The sequence below is a fragment of the Theobroma umbraticum genome, unplaced genomic scaffold (assembly GCF_002168275.2).
Source record: "Theobroma umbraticum cultivar Fairchild unplaced genomic scaffold, ASM216827v3 scaffold_130.0, whole genome shotgun sequence".
NCBI lineage: Eukaryota > Viridiplantae > Streptophyta > Magnoliopsida > Malvales > Malvaceae > Theobroma > Theobroma umbraticum.
The window spans coordinates 5,112,470-5,137,599 of NW_018397264.1; the positions used below are offsets into that span (position 1 = coordinate 5,112,470).

The 25,130-nt window shown below is 35.5% G+C and overlaps 4 protein-coding genes across 4 annotated transcripts in view; 3 read left to right on the forward strand and 1 right to left on the reverse strand.

Moving 5' to 3' along the window:
* Positions 1-389: 389 nt before the first annotated feature.
* Positions 390-4,990, forward strand: PKP-ALPHA (Pyruvate kinase family protein). The gene is made up of 6 exons (XM_021435642.2): positions 390-1,297; positions 1,387-1,477; positions 1,573-1,766; positions 2,463-2,584; positions 2,803-3,281; positions 4,155-4,990. Exons 1-6 carry the CDS (start codon positions 710-712, stop codon positions 4,454-4,456), a joined length of 1,776 nt encoding a protein of 591 aa, XP_021291317.1. The 5' UTR covers positions 390-709; the 3' UTR covers positions 4,457-4,990.
* A 7,992-nt stretch (positions 4,991-12,982) lies between these two features.
* LOC110421311 (uncharacterized) lies at positions 12,983-15,123 on the forward strand. The gene is made up of 3 exons (XM_021434881.2): positions 12,983-13,890; positions 13,993-14,182; positions 14,266-15,123. The coding sequence occupies exons 1-3, from the start codon at positions 13,462-13,464 to the stop codon at positions 14,793-14,795; spliced, it is 1,149 nt and encodes a 382-aa protein (XP_021290556.1). The 5' UTR covers positions 12,983-13,461; the 3' UTR covers positions 14,796-15,123.
* Positions 15,124-21,341: 6,218 nt separating this feature from the next.
* On the forward strand, positions 21,342-24,172 carry LFR (ARM repeat superfamily protein). Its single transcript, XM_021434783.2, has 8 exons — positions 21,342-21,588; positions 21,762-21,928; positions 22,066-22,208; positions 22,295-22,551; positions 23,007-23,112; positions 23,205-23,343; positions 23,434-23,561; positions 23,693-24,172. Exons 1-8 carry the CDS (start codon positions 21,408-21,410, stop codon positions 23,946-23,948), a joined length of 1,377 nt encoding a protein of 458 aa, XP_021290458.1. The 5' UTR covers positions 21,342-21,407; the 3' UTR covers positions 23,949-24,172.
* A 440-nt stretch (positions 24,173-24,612) lies between these two features.
* LOC110421245 (3-ketoacyl-CoA synthase 11-like) overlaps positions 24,613-25,130 on the reverse strand; it is a 1,944-nt gene continuing 1,426 nt past the window's right edge. The window contains exon 2 of the mRNA XM_021434782.2: positions 24,613-25,130. This exon is cut by the window's right edge and continues 355 nt beyond it. Within this exon, the coding sequence (XP_021290457.1) occupies positions 24,703-25,130 (428 nt within the window). The 3' untranslated portion in view covers positions 24,613-24,702.

Here is a 25,130-nt window from a genome sequence, read left to right on the forward strand (position 1 = left end):
TGGGGGAATGGTCGAAGACAGGTAGAATTTTATTTGCGAGGACGAAAAGAAGAAGAAAAGAGGGGCATTTGCTGTCGTTAACACGGTTGCTGGTGACGTGTATGCCTAGTGCTGATTACGTGGCCACTTCGACAATTATTTTTAATTATTATTATTTTTTGGATTCGGGTTTTTCAGTGGGCCAGAGAACCGAATATGTTCTGGCGACCTGATCCATCCACGTCATCAAGGCCCAAATTATCTCCATTTGGGCATTGGGCACTTTTTTAAGCCCAGCTGTCCAGCTCATTTAGAGGTTCACTCCGGTGATTTAATCTAATTGTAAACCTTTAAACAGCGTAGCTCATCTCTTACATCGCCTAATAATAACCAATTACAATTAGCCACGTAACGGCACCGGATCTCTTCTCATCACTCCCAATTCGCAACCCCCACTACCTACTGGGAGTACCACAGTGCTGGTGGATTTTTAACCGTTGAAAAATCCTGGGAGCTCTGTTTGGCAAACAGCAGAAAACAACGTTTTGTTTTGTCAGTTGCCTGCTCACTTGGCGACATTTCCCAAGCTCCAAACCGGGTTCTTCTCTTCGGTTTATCCGCCGCTCTCCTTCTCGAATTCCTCTTTAAACTCGATAGAAAAAAGGGAAACTCCCATTCACTTGCTCCGTACATTTCCCGCCTCCGGCAACCGTATTCTTTCCCGGTAACAATGTCGCAGTCCCTCCAATTCTTCACTCCCTCCCGTTCTCCTTATTTCACTATCCCGAAACTTCCGGCAACGTCCTATACCCGGTTCCCGGTAATTAACCTCCCGAGCAAAAAACACTCCATCACGATCACGAAATCCTTATCTTCAGATCTTGATGCCACGTCATCGCAAGTACTGGCTTCTGGAAACGGCCAGAGCGGAGTTTCGGGGGTTTTATCGGCGGACAACATGGGGTCGGTTCTTTCTCAGGCGCCGACGGATTCGGGAGCGGCGGGGATCGAAGTGGACGCCGTGACGGAGGCGGAGCTGAAGGAGAATGGATTCCGGAGTACGAGGCGGACGAAGCTCGTCTGCACAATCGGTCCAGCCACGTGCGGGTTCGAGCAGCTGGAAGCGTTGGCTGTGGGAGGCATGAACGTAGCTCGAATCAACATGTGCCACGGCACTCGTGAGTGGCATCAAACAGTGATCGAACGCGTGAGGAGACTCAACGAAGAGAAAGGCTTCGCCGTCGCTATTATGATGGATACTGAAGGTAGCGAGATTCACATGGGAGATCTTGGTGGCGCTGCCTCCGCCAAAGCTGAGGTAAAAAACAAATTAAAAAGGGAGAATCTTTATAAAAATAAAAACTTTTTTTATTTCATTTATTGTGTGATATTTATCCACGAATGTAGGATGGTGAAATCTGGACCTTTAGTGTTAGAGCTTTCGGATCACCCCGGCCAGAGCGTACAATTAATGTAAATTATGACGGTTTTGCTGAAGGTTCGTAATCTTAATTTTTAGTCAAAAAATAAGTAATTATAAGCGAATTGATTTATTAGTGATTTAAATAAAGATTGTTTGGTGTTGGTATATAGATGTCAAAGTCGGGGATGAACTTTTGGTTGATGGTGGAATGGTGAGGTTTGAGGTGATTGAGAAGATTGGTCCTGATGTTAAGTGTAGGTGTACTGATCCCGGTTTGTTGCTTCCGCGAGCTAACTTGACTTTCTGGAGGGATGGGAGTCTTGTTCGCGAGCGTAATGCTATGCTTCCTACCATTTCTTCCAAGGTTGTTACTTGTTTCTCTTTTTTGCTCTTTGAATTTAATTACTTGGTATTGAATGATTTAGCTAATGTTAAAGTTAGTTTGATCCAAAGAAATTTATAATTTATCTTTGGTCACATATGGTAATGATGGAATCATACATTAAGAACTACTGATATTATAGGATTTGGCATCTCTTGGAATTATACATGCATTTGTCTGAAGGGCAGTATATTCTACTTGCTGATATTAAATGTTTTAACTTGTTGAACATTGTCTTGCACTTCTTCAAATGCAAGAACAACTTATATGGCACTTTCTTTTTCCATAAAGAATTATAAGGAATTGGCTTACGTGATGTTGCAAAAAGAAGTCCAAGGATATTTAAAAGTTAATAAAAAAGTTTGTAATTAATTATGAATTTGTTGCAAATGTGGTAGGGTAGCTAGTCCAACTCTTTGAACACCAGCAATAGTGTTTTTTTGGGGCTGCTTTCACTATATGTTCTGTAGGTTCTCATGAGTTCGAAAATGTGATGTTCAAGTATTTAAGCACGTGTCTTTATTGTATGTCTTGATGCATGTGTAACATTCATGTAATTACCTTTTTCTGTAGCAATGTTGGTCACCTAAATGGTGGTATATCTGTTTCTGGTGAAGCACTTATCTAGAAAAAAAGCATTAGGCCTGGTTTGATGATCAAGCTTTGTTTTCACTTCAGGATTGGTTGGACATTGATTTTGGGATTGCAGAAGGTGTTGATTTTATTGCAATATCCTTTGTCAAATCTGCTGAAGTGATTAATCATCTTAAAAGCTACATTGCTGCAAGATCACGTGGTAGGTAAGTGTCATATGTTGCCTTGTACGCTCACAAGTGTGGATCAATTCTGATAGTTTTGAAAGGTTTCTCAGCTTCAACTTTTGACATACATGCATGTGCACTTTCAACAGTTGCAAATTAGAAACTGAGACTGAAACTTAATACTCTTTTACTAACATATATCCTAGTCTTCCAAATAACATGTCTGCTGAAAATGGCATCTCAATATTATGATGCAGTGACATAGCTGTCATTGCAAAGATAGAGAGTATTGACTCATTAAAGAACTTGGAAGACATTATCCAAGCATCAGATGGAGCTATGGTTGCAAGAGGAGACTTGGGTGCTCAGATACCTTTGGAACAGGTTCCCTCAGCCCAGCAAAAGATCGTCCAGCTATGCAGGCAGCTAAATAAGCCAGTGATCGTTGCATCCCAGCTACTTGAATCAATGATTGAATACCCTACACCTACTCGAGCTGAAGTTGCTGATGTTTCTGAAGCGGTGAGGCAGCGAGCTGATGCTTTAATGCTCTCTGGTGAGTCAGCTATGGGGCAGTTCCCAGACAAGGCATTGGCTGTTCTGAGAAGTGTTAGTGTGAGAATAGAGAAGTGGTGGAGGGAGGAAAAACGCCATGAGGCTATGGAATTGCCAGATGTAGGAACTTCATTTGCGGATAGTATCTCAGAAGAGATTTGTAATTCTGCGGCCAAGATGGGTAAGAATCTTTGGTTCTGATACACACACGCACACACTTATGTGTTGGCTCAAACATTCATGTTTGAATCTATATCTGGTGTTTATGTGGCTTCTCATTTCATTGAATGGCTTTTGCCAAACGTGGAAAGAATTTTGTGCATCTTGAGAACTTTTAAAACTCGGTTGCATGTTCGGTATACATGGAATTGCTCTTTGAGTATTCGAGGCAAAAGTTTCTACTTCCTGGTAAGGTGGGTGTAAGTCATGTAAAGGATCTTTGTAGATCTCTGTCATCTATGCCTTCTTTGTTTTTTCTTCACGTGATTATGTTTTGGGGCATTTGGATGATTTGGGTACCTTTCATAAGTTCATTGTTTCAATATGAGAGTATTGCTTTTATTGAGCTTATTTAAAATGTTAACAATTCTTCTTCAGATAACAAATTTAGAAGACAATCAACGTCAATTATTGGTAGATACCAGATAGCTTCATTTTTGAAAGTATCTTGGTGAATTTGTGATAGGCTGTATAGTTTGCTTATTGTCTCCTAAAATCTGGTGAATTGAATAAACTTTTATAAATGTTTAATTGCAAACAACTTGTCTCCTGGGATTATTATTGGTGATCTTCTGTTCTTGTGCCTCCCCCCCTTTTCCCTGATGGTCCTGGTGTTCATGCTGTCTTGTTATCCTCTGTTTCTTCACTTTTTTTTCCAAAAGATGTGATAATAATCTATGGTTTAGATAAGTAGATTATAAAATGTCAACCACCAACACACTGATTGGTTATCCTTTTTCAGCTTTGCCTATTTAACTCAAGAAACAGGAACTGATATTTCATCATGAGTTTTCTTTAATTATGGTCTTGATGTGAGTTTGGTTGTGATCTGCAGCTAACAATTTAGAGGTGGATGCCCTTTTTGTTTACACGAAGACAGGCCACATGGCATCTCTTCTATCACGTTGTCGACCAGATTGCCCAATCTTTGCTTTTACAACCACAACTGCTGTCCGCAGACGTTTGAACCTACAGTGGGGTCTGATACCCTTCCGTCTGAGCTTCTCGGATGATATGGAAAGCAACCTTAACAAGACCTTCTCCTTACTCAAGGCTAGGGGAATGATCAAATCAGGTGACCTTGTAATTGCTGTCTCAGACATGTTGCAGTCCATCCAAGTCATGAATGTTCCTTGAAAACTCAGTATGATTCAGATTCCGGTCATTTTTCAACCCTGCCTCTAGACTGTTTTTATCTATTAAACTTCCGGCATCCTTTACTATGAGTTCAACTTGATTACTGTTAGAAAGAAATTTATTGCCAGAGGAAAATGAAGAGCAATCACAATCAGTTCAACTACTGCCCACGCCTCTTAGCAGCAAGGACAGCGGCCAAATCTACATTATAAGGTACATCTCACAGTTTTCTACTTTAGATGCTTCATGGTGATGGGGTTGGGGCATGCCAGCACAAGTTAAAATGTATTTATTTAACTTTGATAGTTTTATGAAATGCAGTCCTAAACCTGAAAGCCTGAGCTGTAATTTTCTTCAGTCTGTTTGAGTATTATTGTGGGATTTTAAATGCAAACGGAGCTCATGTGTGTTAGTATTTTTGTCATTCAGCTAGAATTTATGCTAAATAAAACTGTTTGTTTTCAATCTATGTAATGCCTTATCAACACTTGCAGTTGCAGGTAGGCTTTTTGTAAAATTCTTGCATTTTATCTACTCCTTAATCCGTTCCTAGTTGATTTGAATGCCTTCACCCATCCACACAATGCTCCAAAGGTGAATATCAAGTAACATTAAGAGTTGGTATTTGCTAAATGCTTGAAGCATTGAAGCCATTGACATTGATCAGAGCTCTGATAAATCGAAGTTCTGAATCAATGGCAACTACCCAATTACATTTTGGAAACAAGAGAAAGAAAGGGTTTCTGGGTAAAGGGGCAAAACTGGCCCGACAAATGGGCAACCATGACAAGTATTAAGGCTTGTATGATTGGGCTTAGGCTTCTAAGTTTGCTGAAATCTAAGTTTTAAGAAGAAATGTCGAGCAAAGTAAAATGAAAGAGAGTTACTATTTTGTAATGTAAAACTGAAATATTACACAACATGCCTTAACAGACACAAGTTAAATCATAATTTTTAAAATTAATCTTTCTTTGGAAAATATAATCTATGCTACTCGAATTCGGCTTCATTAGAGTCGATTAACAATATAAACTACTAAGATAGCATAAATAAATTTTAAAAAAAATTAAAACTCTATTAAACTCGCTGATACTCGGTGTAATTATATAACTTTTTAATTTTCTCAATTTTCACCTTCTTTCAAAAGAAATAAGGAAATAAAGGAGAAACTAGAAAGTTGAATTTTAGTCCACACTTATATCACTAACACCAAACTCACTAGTTTGTTGTATGGAAGAAACTAGAAACTCATTTTTCACTCAAGAAAGTGAAAAGTTGAAAGAGTGAAAAGGAAGAAAAAGAAAAAGAAAAAGAAAGAAAGTGGTAAGGTACAAACTAAAGAATGATACTTTTGTTGCAGTGCAGTTTTAGATAGAGAGCATGAGTACTTTGGCAATATATGCAGAGATGGCTTAGATGCTCTCCTTCCCTGCAGGCGGGCAGGCAGGCAGGAACACTGCCCTGCATCTCTGCATTTTTGGGCATTTTTCCAGCCTTTTTAATTTGAGGACACTGCTTTTAAACCTCTCAACATTTGTTCTCTCTCCCTTGTCTTTTTTCCTCTCCACCATCTAATCATTGCTAAAAACCAACATACTTAATTACTTGGTACACCAGAGACTGAGTATAGTAACTTCTCATATTTCTACTTTCATACCCTATTTCATTTTACTTCCAAATTTTCAATTTAAAAACTACAAAAAAAAAAATTTAAAAATTTGTAAAATGGAAGGAAAAAAAAAATTATGAATTGGTCTCTGTGCTAAAAGAGATGGGTAATGGGTAATGGGTAATGGGTAATGACTTGTCTGCTGAAATTGGTTATGTCCACAGTGCAACTTACATGTAGGTGGGCTCAAAGAGCCATCAAACTTCAATTGAATGATTAATGGACCCACCTTTTTCTTTTTCTTTTGTTTTGATGCTCAGATTTGCCTATACACCTACAAAAAGGGTTTCTGCAGGTTTACTTGAAAGCCTATGCCACACCTGCTTCACTGCTGCAACAGATTTTGTTAACAATTTTGCAAAAAAAAAAGAAAAAGTTTCATTTAAAAAGAAACATAAATAATTCCTCATAAAGTTTATATCTATGCATTCTCATGTATTATTATTTAAATACATAGTGTCATATCATAAATATGCAAGCGTAAATTTCCGGAAAATAATATTTGATTTACTAAGCCACTATTAAATCGACGACACGTGTGAGGTTTTCGCTTAATTATTTGGTCTCTAATTTACTCTTCTTATTTGTGTCCTGTCTTCACCTTCAAAAAAAAAAAAAGGAAAAATCTCAAAACACATCCTAGTATTGTCTAGAAAATCCAAAACGTTCATGGGTTTTGCCCAAATTACCAAAGCACACTAACCTCTTCGTAAAATCCCGAATTGTCCTCCATTCAGCAACTAATTTACACTGTCAGTGTTGCATTCTGAAGGTCCGGTTAAAATCATTCTACTTTAAATTTGTAAAATTAGAAATAAAAATAAAAATAAAAATAAAAATATGAGACTAAAATGAGAGGGTGTATGTATAAAACAAAATAAAATTGCTTCCATAACATAGAAGTAGACAATGGATTTGTGAAAGGATTGATGTAATGGAATAGATGTCTCACTCAACCTACCACACAAATGGGCCAAAATATGTATGATGGAGTCCTTCAACCTTGAATACTATAAGAACAGAAGCATGAACCAGTTCAATTATGCAATTATTTTTATTACAGTGTAATAAGAAAACAAATAGAGAAAACAATGTTAGTGCAAAGTTCTGTTTGGCTTTGTCCGATTCAAAGAAAAAAATACCCAAAGGAAGAATCCAAGCACAACAGTCCTAAAAAGAGGGTGGGTTTTGGTGTTGGGAGGACAAAGACATAGCCATCATTTCGTATGTAGCTTCCCTTATCGAACGCCTTTATGTCCTCATCAGTCATCATCTCCATTATTAATTAAAATGGGAAAATTTTTTTCATAGCTTTAGACACCGACTTTGTTGTAATTGATGCAAACAAACAGGGTAGTATTATGATATTATGTTTTCTTGTGTGAAGAAAAGAATAATAATACAATTAAGCATTTTCCAGTCATGATATTCCTACATTGCCAGGAAGTTTTGATTATTATCTTCGAGTCAACTATATTAGAAAAGAATTTAGCTAATCTCTTTGCCAAAAATTAGTGGGTTTGTTCCGTAATGAAGGGGAAATTTTAATTAATTTCATGAGGAACCATCAACAATCATGAAATCAGATGATGCATTGTTAAATTTGCTTGCCAACATGCAATCACCATTAATTTTTAATCTTTTGATCTACCAACTCGAATTTTAATATGATTATGAGGGGATTAAGAAAAGATTATCTTTAATCTCCTATGGATGTGCCTAAACAACATATTTAACAACAAGGCAAGTATAAATACATATATATATATATTTATTTATTTATATATATATACGAGATATTATTTTCTTTGCTTATGGAATCTTAATCTCTAACATATGAAGATTTTTTAAAGGCAAAAACATTACATTAATGATATGATAGTGATACATACATTGACAAAATAATATCTCTTTCTTTGTCCTCCACATTGATTTTATATTATTGCTTGTTTATCACTAGCTTCAACCTTTCAATAAATAGTTAAAGATAAAAAAGTAATTAAGATGGGAATTGATTTGGATTGCTTGATTTGTATGTAAAATTGGATCAATCTCGTACATTATGAGACTCGAATTTGAGATTTAAAATTTTCAAAGACTTCATCATCTACGATAATATGGGATCTTGATTTGCAAGATTATATTATTGGACGGATTTCTAAAGATAAGATGGAGATAGATTTGACTAGGTTTTCCAAGAATTTAATGGTATGTTAGGCCAACAAAATGAGGCCTTATGGAGGAGAAGATAAGAGGGGGAAAGTGGTAGGACTACTTTGTGACGTTTGCTCCCTATTTGGTTTAATTGGTTGTATAGAGGATGACCCTTTCTTAAATATAGGCCATAGGGAAAGCCTCTTTGGGGTGGTGACCAAAGTTTGGTTTTGTGGCATGATGACATCAACACAGCCTACACCCATTATTCTTCATAAGAAAAAGCATAAAATAGACTTGTTTTTTCTTTTCTTTTCTTTTTTTGAATTTTTTGTTTATAAATTGATTGGTTGATTAAATTAAAGAGGTGGGTTGGAAATGTATTGGTTTGGTTTAGGGTAGTTTGCTTACAAAGGTTACACTAGATTTGCTCCCAATGCAATGCTACATTTTAAACCATGTTCCATTTCTTTATAATGCCTATCTTTATCCTATAATAATGACAGCTCTATTAGTTATTTGTTGAGGGTGGAGCACAGTTTAATCCAATATTGCAGATTGTTGAATGTAGAGTTTTATGAAGCTTCTTCTTTTTTCTTTTTTTGTTATGTTAAGAGTAAGATCAATCTAGACTGACTTATCAAATTCATTAACGTAATTAAATAAAATTTCATTTGATTTTTTTTTTATTTTTAAATTAAATCGTGCAAAATATAATTACATGAAAAAACTAAAACTGCTTGTTCTTTGAATAAGAAAGATGCATGTATAATTATGTTATAACAAATCATATCTTCCGAGCAAGTCTTTCTAAATCGGGTTATATATTTAACAAATTCCTTAGCTTTTCTTTTAACTATTAATGGATAATTCTATTATCTGTTATACTTCTGCCAAGCTTACTAAAAATTGGCAAGCTTACATTCACATGTTGATCACAATCTCTTTCATTACCCAAAAAAAAAACATAAATAATACTTTTCCCCCCCGCAACAAAACCATTTCCAATGTATCTAACTTCCATTGTATGGTAAATTCTAGCTTGTCCAAGACCCCAAGACTCAGAAAAAATCAGCAATGCCATTGTTTAGGGGCCTAGAAAGAGATTAGGGTCCTCACATCTTCCAAGAGAAATACATGTAGAAGGGAAAGAGAGAGACCCCGTTTTAATTGAAACCCATTCATAAGCCTCCTCCATCTGTAATGAATTGACGCAAAATGACTCATCCTTTTTGGCCCGCTCTCAAATCACAATGGCCTTTTCCAGACTTTACATGGTTTGCATTCCTAGAGAACAATAATAGGATTGAGTTTGGGTTTACTCCACTCATTGATGTACCTGATTTAATCTTAGTTTGTCTAAGATTAAACCCTACACTCTTAGAAACAAAAATGGAGTTCAATTTTTCTTCCCCAAACAAATTTAAAAGAGAATTGTTTTGAACCTAACATCCATTTCTTATTACAACTGAAATTTAGGGGTGAAAGGAAGCAGTGAAGCACCCACCCACCTATTAAGCAGAGAGTAAGAAAGGTCAACAAACTTGTTAGTAGGAAGCAATAAGATGATTTAAATATATAGACTGGTGAAGATAAAGCAAGTTACGGGACTTTTAGGAGATAAGTTTATGGGGAAAACAAGATCCAAAGTACATAAATAAAGATTTGAGATAAGGATTTTCCCAAGTTAACAGAAACATTCAATTATGAAGGTAGGACCTCCTCATTTCCTTGGTAGCAATTTTCAAAAAAATGTGATCACCAAGCCAAAATATTCTCCAAGTCTGCAACTTTTCCCTCAAGTCACAAAAAAGTAACCCCTATTCCCTACTACTATTTGGTAAATTAAAAGGCATTTGAGTTTCCCAAAAGCTAAAATTAGTAGCCCATGTTCCAACCCCAAAAAGAAAAGAGATACAATAATTTCAATAGACATCATGAAAAGAAGTTCACTAAAGGTGAACTCGATTGTCTTTGCCACATTAAAGTTATAATATTATACTAAAAAAGAAACACAAATCTATTGGATTTGTGACAAATTTCTAATCTATGAAACATGATTATTTTCTTGTTTTTAATTAATTCTTGGGTTTGGGTTTTGGCTATCTCATCATATTTTTTGTTCAAAGCATAAAGGGAAGAAAAAAGATTCAAATACTACTATTTGACAATGAAAAAGATAAGTATGGTAGGTTTTGGCCCCATTTGTCTTTTGATGAGGAAAGTGGAAACCAGGGGCTGGTTTTTTTTTTTTTTTAAATAAAACTTTTTGATTATGGGTTGCTTGCACTTGAATATAGGGATTGTGTTGGCAAGAGCCCTACAGCTTTCAAAAGTGAAGGAAACGAACAAAAGGCTTCACATTAATTAACAAGATGCCCTTTCCTTTACACAATGCAAAGATGATCATTCATTCCCTGCTGTGCAACTTGTATTTTTCTGTGTCATGATTTACTTTGAACCCATTATAGATTTTTGAACCCTTTGTCTTTTTAATCAACATTTAACCCAATTCAAATCATTCAGAGGTTGGCTTTGGCTACCACAATAAGATAAGGTGATTAGGAGCTTGTTCATTCTGTTAAGCAAGTGAGATTTAGGAAAAATACGGGTGAATGAGTTTATTTAGTCTGAAAATTTCTTCTTAATTGGTCTTGTGGTAATAAGGAATAGGTTTGCCAAAATGATTAAACTAAATAACAAAAAACCCATGTGTTGAATTGACAAGGGAAAATCCAATCCCCCACTCATTTTGCCTTTTAACTGATCAAGTGGGCAAAGCCCATGCTAATTTTACTATCTTTTGTCCCCGCTATTTCTCATTCGTCCTCACCCACAGATGGAACAGCCCTTCTTTCTTAGGAATTTAAAAGACAACAAAACAGGAAAATTTTGTACACCTAATTATGTCATGTCTTTTATACACACAACATTGAGGATAATGACTAGACATGCGTACACAAGAAGACTCAGCTTCGCTTGTAAGAATCTTGATTCGCCTCTTTTCTTCAAGCTCTTTTTAACTCCCCGCTCCCAACGCTCCAAGTGCTTTCAAAGTATTCACTTGCTCTTTGCTTTCAGATATTTATGGTTCCGATCAGGTCTTTCTACTCTGATATTTCTTCCAAACTGTGAACTACGACCACATATTTTTTTTTTGTGTCAAATTTTATTTTAAAATTGAATAAAATTAATGATTAAAATCGTGCAATTCAAATACATAACCGATTAAACACGAGAAATTATTTTAAAAGTTTCGAATTCAAATCATGAAATTAATAAAATAAACTCTCTCTTGTCATATAATTATTCTGCCAATTTAGAAGTCATATACTAATACTTTGTAACGATTTGACCACAGAAATATACTAACTGCATTTATTACATTTAAATTTATTTTTGAACATGAATTCAACTAAATTAGTTGCAGATTTGAGTCACCTACATATCATCAAATTGTACTTTCCTACTCCGGTTTCCACGTGACCTACGCTGAGACTTTTTTTGTAGTTTGGACCACTTGTTTTATTCGGTAGAAATTTAATAAGATAATAATCCATTTTTAATTATCTTGTATTTATTCCTTAACCATGATTAAAGCATGCCGGTCCACAGAAGCTAAACACTAGGGTGGGGAAAGGTATAAATCTAGAAATGTGTATTCTTATAGAAAATTTACACCAATTTCCTTTTTAAGCATGTTAATTGCCATACCGAGTGACGTAACATTTCACTAATCAAAATTAAAAGTCCGTGTCTTGATGCAAATTCAAGACCTTAGTTAGTTGATTTTTTTTAAAATTATTAGACCTTACATATACAAAATTTGTTGTTTTCCATAATACATGATTACCGACTAATGTACTTTACTTAATGTATTTTTTATAATATTATACAACTTTATTTACTTCCCTATCCAAGCAAAAAATTAAAGGATATTATTAAACATTTCAGTCTCCATCACCAGGAATATTTAAATTTGCATTAAGTAGAATATTAAATATTCACAATTTGAGATTGTTAAATTAAATCAATAGAAGTAAGGTGAATGGGGTGAAAGTTCATTTATTTATATATATAAATTTTATTATTTCTTTAAAGTTTAAAGTTTAAATAGTTGAAAAGTACTCACTCGTAACTTGGACAAGAACGGTGTAGCTCAAGACTTTCGTTCAATGGATGTGGTTTCTCTCTAAACTGATCATTAATAATAAAAACAAAATATCATGATCAAACGGTCCAAACTAATCAAGGATTTAATATTTTATAACTAACAAAAAGAAAAAAGTAATTCAACATAAAAAAAATTGATTTCGGTAAATTGGATCCCCTTACAGCAGAATACGTGTCACAGAATGTTAGGCGCACAGTTATCAAGAGGTTGTACCACAATCACACTTTAAACCCCACCCCTTAATTTCTCATCCTTCCCGATTTCAAATTTACCACCCTCTATTTCATCGAGTAACAGCAACAGCTCCTAATATCTCCGAAAACCGAGACAGCAGTAAAAGGATAATAAGGTAATTTCAAAGTTTACTCTTCCGTGTCAAAACAGAAAATTGCCACGTCAATAAGGATAAATAATGCCATGTATGATTCCAGGTGGAGTACCAAGTCCAAGTCAGACTTCAGGCCAAAAAAAAAGAAAAAAAAAAAACTCTTCGACTTTTCCTATAAAATGCCTCCGCGAAATTTCCCTTCCCTTCATTCTCCTTATCTTCATCCAGAAAACAACAAAAGAAGAAAAAACAGAAAATCTTCTCCTTCAATCCTCCAGCTCCTTATTCACCGTCGCCGGAGAAATGTATATTCCGGCGAACAGTTATTTTCTTTTTATACGCAATGTTCGTATCTCCGATCACCGTCACCACGTCTTCCACGAAAACACCTAACCTTTTTTGGGCTAAAGTAGCTTCTTAAGTTTTGGCTAATGTGCATTAATTTTGTTAAATTTTCCAATCAATTGTTTTGTTTTGGGGAGGTTCGTGTATTTGTGTAAATTCTTTTCCTTGGAGTAAGGGATTTTTGGATGTACATGCAGAAGAAATCAGAGTCATTAATTGATTAGACTCTTTCAGCTCATTTTAGGCTCTCAACATTTTGATCGTAACTGAACATAGAGCAGCAGGGTTTTAGGGGGAAAAAAAAAAGGAAAAGGGAAGCTCTAACCTTTTTTCTGATGAAGGTTCAGCCAATCGACATCGATTCACAAGAACAAAATGAAACTGTTCCGGTACGACTCGAACCGGTCAAGCCGGTTCTTAAATCGCGTCTAAAGAGACTCTTCGACCGGCAGTTTCCAAGTGTTCTGAGAATATCAACAGCGGAGAAGCCGAGTATTGGTGAAACTCAGTTTAATACTAGCAAAGATGGAGGGATTGAGTTTGAGCCGAGTACGGTTTGTTTGGCTAAAATGGTTCAGAATTTCATCGAAGATAGCAACAACGACAAGCAACCGCCACCGCAGCCGCCTCCAGCTAAATGCGGGCGTAACCGCTGTAATTGCTTTAATGGAAACAGCAACGATAGCTCCGATGATGAGGTTGATGTGTTCGGTGAGTCGATCAACGGCGGATCATCGCCTGCCGATGCTTGCGATACACTCAAGGTAAAAAAAAATTAATAAAAAATAAGAAATGTAAGTTCTCTTTTCTGTTTCTTCGACAGATCTTAACATAATTTTGTTGAAAATTTTGAAAAAAAAAAACAGAGTCTGGTACCATGTGCCAGCGTCGTGGAGAGAAACCTCTTAGCTGATACGGCGATGATCGTTGAAAAGAACAAAAATTGTAAACGGAAAGACGATTTGAGGAAGATCGTAACCGACGGCTTAGTTTCACTCGATTATAACTCTTCAATTTGCAAATCAAAATGGGAGAAGTCTCCATCTTTCCCCGCTGGTAACCTCCTTTTTCTAGATTCTTCCAAAATTGATAATTTTTTTCCACAAAATTGTAAATTGATTTTTTTTCTTAAATTTTAGGTGAATATGAGTATATAGATGTGGTCGTGGACGGGGAGAGAATGTTGATCGACGTTGATTTTAGATCGGAGTTTGAGATGGCGCGATCGACTGGAGCCTATAAAGCGATCGTCCAATCACTGCCGTACATCTTCGTCGGTAAACCGGACCGTCTTGACCGTATTGTTTCTATCGTATCGGAAGCGGCTAAGCAGAGCTTGAAAAGGAAAGGAATGCACCTCCCACCTTGGAGAAAAGCTGAGTACATGCGAGCCAAATGGCTCTCCCAATTCACCAGAGCCTCTTCGCCATCCGAAGATGTTTCGGATAAAACTGATTGCAAGGAAACAAAAGATTGCGGTGATTGCGGAGAGCTGGATTTAATTTTCGGCGAGGAAAAAGCGGCCACGCCGGAGGAAAATTCCGGAGTGAAAGACTTGCCGGTGACTCCGTTGACCACGTGGCAACCGCCGGCGGTCAAACCGAAGAGTGTAGAAAGAGGAACGAAAATCGTCACGGGATTGGCTTCTCTGCTCAAAGAGAAACCATAAAAAATTTTGCAATTTTTTTATTTTTTTTTGTTTTTACAATTTTCACCGGATATAAAAAAATATGGATAGTATAAAAAAGTTGTGTAATCCTTTTTCTTTTTTACTTTCCCTTTCGTTTTTTGTTCGTAAGGGTTATTTTTTTTCTTTGTAAGACGCAGGAAATGTATTACCGTTGTAATAAAAATAGTTAAATAGTTATATAAAAAAAAGTAGTAAAAATTAAAAACACCTGACAAACAGTGCAGTTCTTGTTTTAATTATATGCAAATTTAATAGGTATTGTTTCTTGAGAGGGGAACAAAGGGGTATGAAACTCTCCTTTCTTTAATTTTTCTTCTCATCTTTTTAGGATATTTACCTTTTTCTTTATTTATTTGTTTGAGAATTTGGAATTTATTGTATTTTTTTTAAGGCTCGACGAGGCGCTTGTTTATGACGGCAGAGAGAGAAGCCTCGTGGCGTCTCAGCATTCGTGCATAAAAGAAAATTTTTAAAAAAAGCTTCATTAGATTTGCGTGATATTCTCCTTTCTAATTTCTATGATATATATATATATATTATTTTTGAGATATCAAGGTGGCTCGTGAAACTATTCATGGATTTCACGGCGTTGGGGGCCTTCCTCTGAGTTGGTGTGCAAACGAGTATTAACACGTGTGAAGTCTTCATTGAACGTTGAATGGTAGCATGGCACTCCTTAAAAACAGAGAGAAAGAAGACAATTTTGACTCTCCCCATGGCTTTCAAACATCAGACGGCTCAAACCCAAGTTGATCAAATCAGACAAGCCGAATTCGGTTCATCAAACTACATATGAAATCAAATTCTGGTCAATGAAGAAGAATATCTATCTGTTACATTTTGTATTCCTTGCTTGCCTTACGAAGTCGGGGAACTTGGATAAGAATTTCCATTTAAGTAATTATGCAGATATTTTTTTACAACACAATTGGGAATAAAAAATTACTTACGTAAGTATTTTCTTTGAATAAGAGAAATAAAGCTGCGTTCCTTATTAAGGCAACACCTTGACCTTAATTTTGGGCCAAGACAGCTGACATTGTTCAGCAACAAGGCTCTTTTCCATATTCCTTTTACCAAAAATTAAGAAAAGAAGACTCTTTTTATTGCTTTTTGCATTTACTTCTAACAAAAATATATCTCACAATCATTGTGGTGGGGGCCATTTGTAATCCGTCATATATATATATATATATGTATGTATATTCCTTAAATTATTACATAAATATGATATTATTATCGAATTATTATTTTTCTACTATACTACTTATTATATATCTGAATTATTATTTTATTTTCTTATGAAGTGGGTAGGGTCGGTTGTCTAGCTCTCAGAACTAATGAGGAGTTGTGGGGTCTCTGTTTCTTTTCTTATTTTTGGGGTTGATAAGACTCATGGTGGGGTCTTCCTTGGCCTTTCCCTCTCTCTCTCTAAGCAAAAACAATAAAAGCAAATTGCCCCAAGTTTGACAATAATAATGTCTTCATGAAAGCAACCCTCCACCGACTATTACCCTCTTTCTCTTCCCAGAAGGATGGTCTCAAGGAAAAAAGATGCCTTCTCGAGTGTAAATTTGATTTTACTGAGTTTACCCATATCACACGAAATCGGAACTAGCTATCCTATTAATAATTTCGTCAATTTTGTCTTTCCCACATTTCACTGCAAAATTCAACAATTCAGATTCCAACATAATCCATAAGTCAAAATTATATGTAAATTCATAATAAATTGATTAACATGTTGTTTTCTGATTTGTTTGGAGAAGTTTTCAAAGTCAGTGAGGCTAAGCTTAAGAAGAATGGACTGGACTAACACAACTAAGAAAATACATTCCTTTGATTTTGTGCTCTTATCTGAAGCACAGACGTTGAGGAATGTTACCATCATCATCATCCCAATCCAAAACAGTGGCTTAAGTGTGTGTGTGACAGTGTGAGAGCTGAGGAAAGGTCTAGACATTTCTTATCCCAATCGAATGATTCAACGTGTCCCCCTCTTTACATTTCTTATTTTATTCAAGCATTTTTTTATCCACCATCGCTATGGTCTCTTCAATATTAGGTGACATGTGGTCCTGCTTTGGACCCCTTCGCTCTATTGCACTTTTTTATTCTTTTGCTTTTCCTACTCTGTTTTAATTTGCCCTTTTCCCTTTTGTAACGTTATGATCTTTGATGGGTCAAAAATGGGCTAACAATTAACTCAAGATCATTTCAGTAATTCTGTCAGCTTGAGATTGAATTGAAAACTTGATGGGCTTCTTTGGCATCGACGCTACTGGTGGTGGAGAACTTGAACCAATTCATATTCCCATGGTCATGGAAATAGAGAATCATATACATATATTTTACAAGTTTTGTCTACCTATAACTTCCTCCAATTTGATTATTGTGTGAGAAATATGTGTGAAAATTATGATTTTATAAAAATTAGTTAACGCGGTTATTCTTTTATATTTTGATAATCGATATCATATTATGAGCACGATTAATGATATATATAAAATTCTTAACGATATTTTTTTGAAAAATTAAGGTCTAAAGTTGTAATCCTCTCCTCGACCTCTCCACTAATAGAAGAAAAAAACAAAAAGACAAAGGAATGTGGTCCACAAAGTAGGTTTTTCTTTCTTACTTTGGCCAACCTGCAACCATTGAATGACCTACCAAGCCGGTTTGGATAGGTATTTTCGTGGATAAAAGAGATATTAATTTGGCCAAAACAGCATTGTGAATGTGATGATAATTATATTTGGATTTTTGGTGTCAGAGAGGAATTGATTAGTCATATGATATTTAATTTTTGATCCCTTGAACAAGGAAAAAAAAAAAATAGGAAGGTACTTAAAAGTTTCAAATTTCCTGTTTCAGATGATGTAACCTTCTGCCAATTTGATCATCAATTTAAGTCACTGAGTTAAACTTAATGCAACTATGACAAAGAAAAAAGTGATAAAACCATAATTAATACACCATATGAAGAAGGGTTTTAAAGGTATTTCAAGGAACAATATCAGAAAGCTAAAAACACTTGTAAGAGAAAAAAAAAAATTGATACCATCCATCTACTGACTCGAGACTGACATATGAAAATGTAAAAATGCTGCATTTACTGTTCTGATTTCTGATATTCAGCTATTCATTCGTAGCTGAAGAACCCTAGAAGGGGTAATGGGTGGTGCTGTCACCATAAATGTAATTTGCAGAATTCCCAGTTAAATATTGACTCACACTAGAAACAATCCAATATAGGCCATGTTTCAAAAGGAGGGACACAAAATTATGGTTTGATAAATGGTGGGGATGCAGATTTTGTGAATTGGGAATATTCTCTGATTCACAGTTCATCCTACTTCGGCCAAAAAATAAAAATAAAAAATGAGTTTCCATTTGACTCAATTTGATGAGGAATATGTAGCAGCCATGGCAGAATATGCTTAAGGCAGAATTTATGTTTACTTTCGATTCAATGGAAGCTAGATTTCCACCTTGGCTGCCATTTTGAAGAAGTCCCCGCTTGTGGTAGTTTGAAGTGCCTAAAGATGGAAATGGATGTTGATATCAGATTGGGCTCTCTCTTTCAATCTACAAGGTGCAATTTTTCTGTATCAAATATGATCAGGAAGCAGGTATGAAGGATTTCTCCACTAGTCAATTACAAATGGTAGGTTACTTCAATATGAGTGAATTAAATTCATTTTTTGAATTGGAAAAAAAGAAAGCATCCACATCCATATACCTTTCAGGTGAAGCCCAATTTGGAAGTTTGCGAACAGAAACGGTGTTGTTGGTGCTGATATCAAGTTAGCCACAAGTTTCCCATAACTTGGTAAAAATCTTGGATTTGAGACTTGAGGTTTCAAGAAAGCTTGACCAAAAAACAAAAGAATACCCATGATTGATCTAGGACTGAGCTATCAAGTGATGGAATCAGAAAAGGATATCCTTGTTTTGATTCCAAAATCACTTGAATGCAGAGTCCCGTTAGTTGGTTGGATCAAGCCACCTGTACCCACCAAGAAAAGAAGAACACAACTGTTCGTATTTATTTATTTATTTGTTTTCTTAGAGTTTTTAGTTCCATTGACTTCTCAACTATTAAAGCTATGTATATTTAAATTATGTAGTTATAGAGAAATGATTATAAGAGTATGACAAAGTGGGAAGGTTCCTTCGCAATGTTGAAGTCAATGATTAGCTAATGATATTGATTTTCAAAGCAATAAAATATAATTGAATTGAGGAAGGTGTAATATAACAGAGTTTTGCAAATCAAGCAAGCCCCTGGTTTATCTTTCTTTTGAATGACTGTGATCTGAAACCAGATTGTGTCAACACATATTTAATTTAATGCCAAATCTGCCGGCTGATGCAGGTGGGATATCAAACTATTCTTCCTTTTTCAGGATAATGGTGGCTTGGTTTGGATTAACACTGAAGATTTTCTCACGTTTGGGTGGAGATCCTTCGTTGCTTACTGTTTCCAATATCACGTTTTCATTACAGCATTAGTGCATGTGCATTTTACCATTTTCATATGCTGCGCATTCTCTTTTCTTTTTGGACCAAGCATTCCAAAAATCAATAGAAATTGAAGAACAGAAGTACTGTGTTGAAACCCACAGGGCTATATTACAGAATCCCACCATCCAATCTGATGTGGGTTCGGATTGCTTTGAAGAGCGAGGCCATTGAACCAATGGGCTGCTGGGCTAGCAACCCTGGTTTGAGTTGAGCGGCACAGCCTTAGGAGTAGAAAATGGAAAGAAAATTAGACATCCTGATATGCGAAGCATTATATACCATATCATTTATCAAGAAATTATTATTATTATTTTTCTCAAAAGATTAACCTAATGAATATATAGGTACACTTTATAAATTTTTTAAATTTTTTTTTACCTATCTGATATGAGATTGAAACATCTTATTTACTTTTTATTGAAATATTTGACCTAACAAGTAGATTAAACAAACTATAAGTGAGAAATCTGTTATGCTCGAAAATTTTAAATGATATTATCTAACCAAATAATAGATGCATGATATTGTTCTTCGATTTTTTTTTTTTCCGATCGAATATGGTTTTTTCAGAAGCATATGTGTGATTTTCGAACGTCTTGATCCTCAAAATTCTATGCTTGATATGGCAAATGGAAGTCAGAACAATTAAACAAATAAACAAGAAATCAAATTCTATTACCTACATAGTTGCAATTTGCAAAGCTAGCTTTGAATTTTCACCAGTATCTTTAGCACATTGTTCGATAAATGGTTTGATTTTTTTTAGAAAGCCAAAAATCCATGATAAATTGAAGGCTATATTGTTATCAACAAGTAAAACTTGTTAATAAAAACTAACTTTGATGGTATCATGAGATCACAAGCAGCATGTGTTTACCTTCTGCAATAATAATATAAAATGGTGAACACAAACTTGTGATCAACATGATATAGACTTTGAAATACCTCATGTGGATTGGGTCTGCTATGAATAAGTCCTCATGTTTTTGTTAATTTGACCATTACAAAATTTTTATCATATTTTGGTAATTTTTTATTTTTTATTTTTTTGGGGTAAATACTAGATACCAATTTGTACTGGCAATAGAGTCTAAGGTTAAGTTTTAATGTTTGTCAAAATTTTCATTTTGAAACTTAATATATCATTTTGTTCAAACTAAGATGTAATTTTTTGAAATTTATCAATTTAAGGAAAAGAAAGGACAAAATTGAAAAGTATAATTAATAAAATTAATGATTGTTACGTGAAGGTAATTCTTAATATATATATGTATATATATATATATATATATTTGAATCTCTTTATTCATTAATGGCTATTTATTAATTTTTATCATGAATCTTTCTTAAATGAGTAAAATTGAAGAAAATTGTATTTTAATTTGAATGAAATAATAGGTGAAATCTGTAATGTGAATTTGACAAATGTTCGATAAAAATTGACTATTTAACCCCTAAAGTTGATAAAAAAAGATTAAATTATGTAATTAGTTCCTATATTCTAACAAAGTGATATATTTAATTTTTGTACAATAATTTGTAATAATTAAGTCCTAATACTTTCTAGAATTGACAATATCATTCCAATCATTAATGTTATTAAATTTTTTTTGTTATTTATGTTAATATGATATTTTTTTATTATGTGGTATTGACTTTTTATCTATTGCAAAATACTTTTTTCACTATTTTAAATTTTTAACATATTAAAAATAATATTTTCAATTTTAAAACATATAAAGATTTAATTTTTATAAATTATTATACGAGAACTAAATCCACAATTTATTAGAATACACTGATTAATTGTATAATTTGACAATTAAAAAAAAGTAATAAATAACGCTGATTTAAGCCCAGATCAATTTGGGCCTTCTTTACACCCATATTACAGATTAGTCCAAACTCAGGGCTCTCCAGACATTACAATTTTGAGCCTTTTATCGGCCCAAACTAAAAATCAGTCCATTACAAGTGTTGATTATATGTTGGGCTAGCGGATTCGGGTAAATTACACAAACCCCATAGCGAATCGTCTGAGTCGAAAATAGGAGAGGAAAACAAATGCAGAAGAGAGAGCAGGGCAAATCAAGTGGCGCAGCTGGTGGCACCACCGCGCCGCAGGCCAAGAGAGGCAGGCCATTCGGAAGCACAGCTGGAAGCGCAGCCTCCGCCTCCGCAATTGATTCAGTGGCTCCGTCAACTCTCCTCGGTCCTTCCCTCCAAATCCACAGTTCCTTCGCAGGTGATAAACCCTATACCCAACATTATAACATAAATGGTAGAATTTGTTAAAAAAAGAAAGCAGTCCATTTACTAATTCATTGATCAGTTTTGCTAATTTGCAGTGATTTGCTTAATATATGTAGTTATTTAAGTTTAATTAACTTTTAAGTTTGTCATTGCTTTTGTAACTAGACCAAAACAATAAAAGGATAGTTCTAGCACTTCAAAGTGGGTTAAAGAGTGAGTTGACTTGGGCTTTGAACACTCTCACGCTGCTCTCTTTCAAAGAGAAAGATGATATGCGTAAAGACGCCTGCTTAGCGAAAATACCAGGCTTGCTTGATGCGCTTCTCCAAATTGTATGTGTTCTCTATGTCTTTGTAAACTTCTATTTCATGTTATAAATGTAAATTGGTGTGACTTTTCTTTTGTAAATTCTCGGTGGCGTTGAAATTTATTAAATCGTCATTGATTTGGTGGTTGTGATGTGGAGCAGATAGATGATTGGCGTGATATATCTCTGCCTAAAGAGCTTAGAAAGGGAACTAGGGCTAGAATGTTGGGTGCAAATTCTGTTGTAACAGGATTTGGCAATGAATATGAGGCTTTGGGATCAAATTCCTTGCTGCCACAGTCAGGGTAGGCTTGAAAATCAATTTTTTAGGGTCATCTTGTTTGTTTGAGGGAGTGGAAAATGAATTTGAATTGTTTTTCGGGTATGGCAGGTTGGGGTCTGGATCCTCTGCTGCAGAAATATCAGCGCAGAAGAATATGAGTAAACTGCGTCCTTCAGAGTGGTGGTTTGATGAAGATGGTCTCTTTAATCTAGATGATGAGGGGCGAGCAGAAAAACAGCAGTGTGCTGTTGCTGCTTCTAATATTATTCGCAACTTCTCTTTCATGCCGGAGAATGAAATTGTTATGGCTCAACATCGTCATTGCTTGGAAACTGTGTTTCAGTGTATAGAAGATCACATCGTAGGTGAGACAATCCTTCTCTTTTTCTCTTTCATCATGTACATTTTAGTGTGTGTGTATGTCTGTATCCTTCAAAATATGTATTTTTTTTTTTTTTGTGGTTCTGGGATGAGGTTGACGAATTGTAGACTTAGATCATGGTTAGCTCATTGCTCTGACTGGGATTAATCAGGAATCATGTGTTAAAGGTATCATCAGATGCTGCAGTTAAGCAAAGGAAAATTATTGCATTTCTTGAATGGTCTTGAAATGTTTAATGTTGACTTTATCATGTGTAGACCAAAGGTGAATCATCAGGAGCAGTGGAATGGGAACTTTGTCGGATATTTCCTCCTGTAGAAAATATTTGCATTTTTCTTCTTCTTATTACCCTTTTCCACCTGTAAAATATAGCCTCTCTCTTTTTTTTCTTTCAAACTTTCAATCTATGCTTTCTTTTTAATTTTTTTTTCTTGACAGAGGATGAGGAACTTGTCACAAATGCCATTGAGACAATTGTAAATTTGGCTCCCTTGCTTGATCTTCGAATCTTTAGCTCACCAAAGCCATCGTACATTAAAATAACGTGAGAACCCTGATCTACTTCCTTGCTTCAGTGCATGTTTTTCTAGTTTCCGACTTCTGGTTAATGATTGAATCTACCATTTTACCAAACAGCGAAAAACGTGCAGTTCAAGCTATCATGGGGATGCTTGGATCTCCGGTTAAAGCCTGGCACTGTGCAGCTGCTGAATTTCTTGGGCGCATGATTATAAATCCTGATAATGAACCACTCCTCCTTCCCTTTGTTCCACAGGTGAATAACATTCCGCTGACAATATTTTCTTACGTAAGCAAATGTCTTTCATGTTATAAATTCTAATAAGAACTTGGTGGTGAATAGCAGATGTACAAGCGTTTAGTCGATCTTTTGAGCTTTCAGGCATTTGATGCACAAGCTGCTGCCATTGGTGCACTCTATAACCTCGTGGATGTCAACATGGACTGCAGATTGAAGCTTGCTAGTGAGAGATGGTAATTTTTGTGTTTTGCTGAATATGGATGATGGGATAACGATGATGCCAGTCATGATAGTTCTTAGTCATGTTGTTATTAAACTTTGCTGCCGAAGTGACTACCTTTTGTGTACAATTCACTAAATATAGGGCTGTTGATCGTATACTGAAAGTGATCAAGACACCACATCCAGTGCCAGAAGTCTGCCGGAAAGCTGCGATGATAATGGAGCACCTTGCATCTGATCCTCAGAACAGGCAATCGCTGCTAGCTTATGAAAATGCATTTGCGGAGATACTCTTTTCGGATGGTAGACATTCTGATACCTTTGCAAGGATTTTGTTCGAACTGACTTCTAAACCAAACAACAAAATGGCAGCAGCTCGGGGAATTTGGGGCATGTAATTGACACCCTGCTTTTTGGGTGGTTTGACTCTAATTTAAGTCACTGTTATATTTGGACATGCTTATTGCCCTAAGCACACTTGTACATGCTGGCTGAGTCTAGATTTTAACTACCCATTATGTATGTCTTGTAATTTTGTATTGATCCTGTATTTGTTAGCGCCAGTCTAGTGATTTTTTTCTCTACCTTTAAATGAGCTAAGACCTCCCCCATATTTGTATCTGCTCCAGCTCCTGCATTGCGAGATGAGTTCACCTTATATCCAGCATAATTTTTTTTTTCAAGAATTATGTTCGATCCGAATAGCCTACGGGGTAATGCTTTCTTAAAATAACATTATATCATGCCTAATCGCCTTGTTAGCATCCCTATCGAAATTTAAACATCAACCAATCTTTCACAGAATTCAAATCAAGCAAAAGGAGAATCGATAATAAGAGGTTAATTGTCTACCCGTGCATATGAAACAGAGGGCAATATTTCTTAATCTATGGCCTCCTGGCACACATGGTAGTGGCTAGAGGCAGCAAATTTGTCACACATCTTTACGCACAACGACTTATCTTCAAGTGTCACTGCTTTTGTCCATAGAGTGGTACATTTCTTTATTTTTAAATTGCATTAGATAACGTTATTCAAACGAAACAAATTGGGGGTTGGCAGTTAAAGTAATTAATGATCTTTATTCGTCGTTGTCTCCACGTACGAACTAATTGAGATCCTAGCATACAAGACCATGCATGGCAGAAAGTTCTAAAATAGAAAGGGTTCAACCTTCGGCACATGGACAGGGAAATCGTGAATTTCATCCATCCAAGGATTCTTCTCCATGGCTAGATTGATCTTTCTTACCGCTCTCCAAACAGCGCTGTTACACTTGAATCCTGATCCGAGCCCAATCTGGCATATCTTGTCTCCTTTTTTGACCCTTCCTTTAGCTTCTAAATAAGCCAGTTCATACCACAAAGAACTGCTTGACGTGTTGCCAAACCTGTAAAGAGTCATCTTGGAAGGCTCCATGTGCCATTCAGTAAGGCCAAGGCTTTTTTGCAACTCATCTAACACTGCTCTCCCTCCAGGGTGGATGCAGAAGTGCTCGAAGGCCAACTTGAAATCAGGAATGTATGGTTTTAGCTTGTTGTTGAAGACTTTCCTCGCTAGCAAAGTCGCAAGAAAACGGA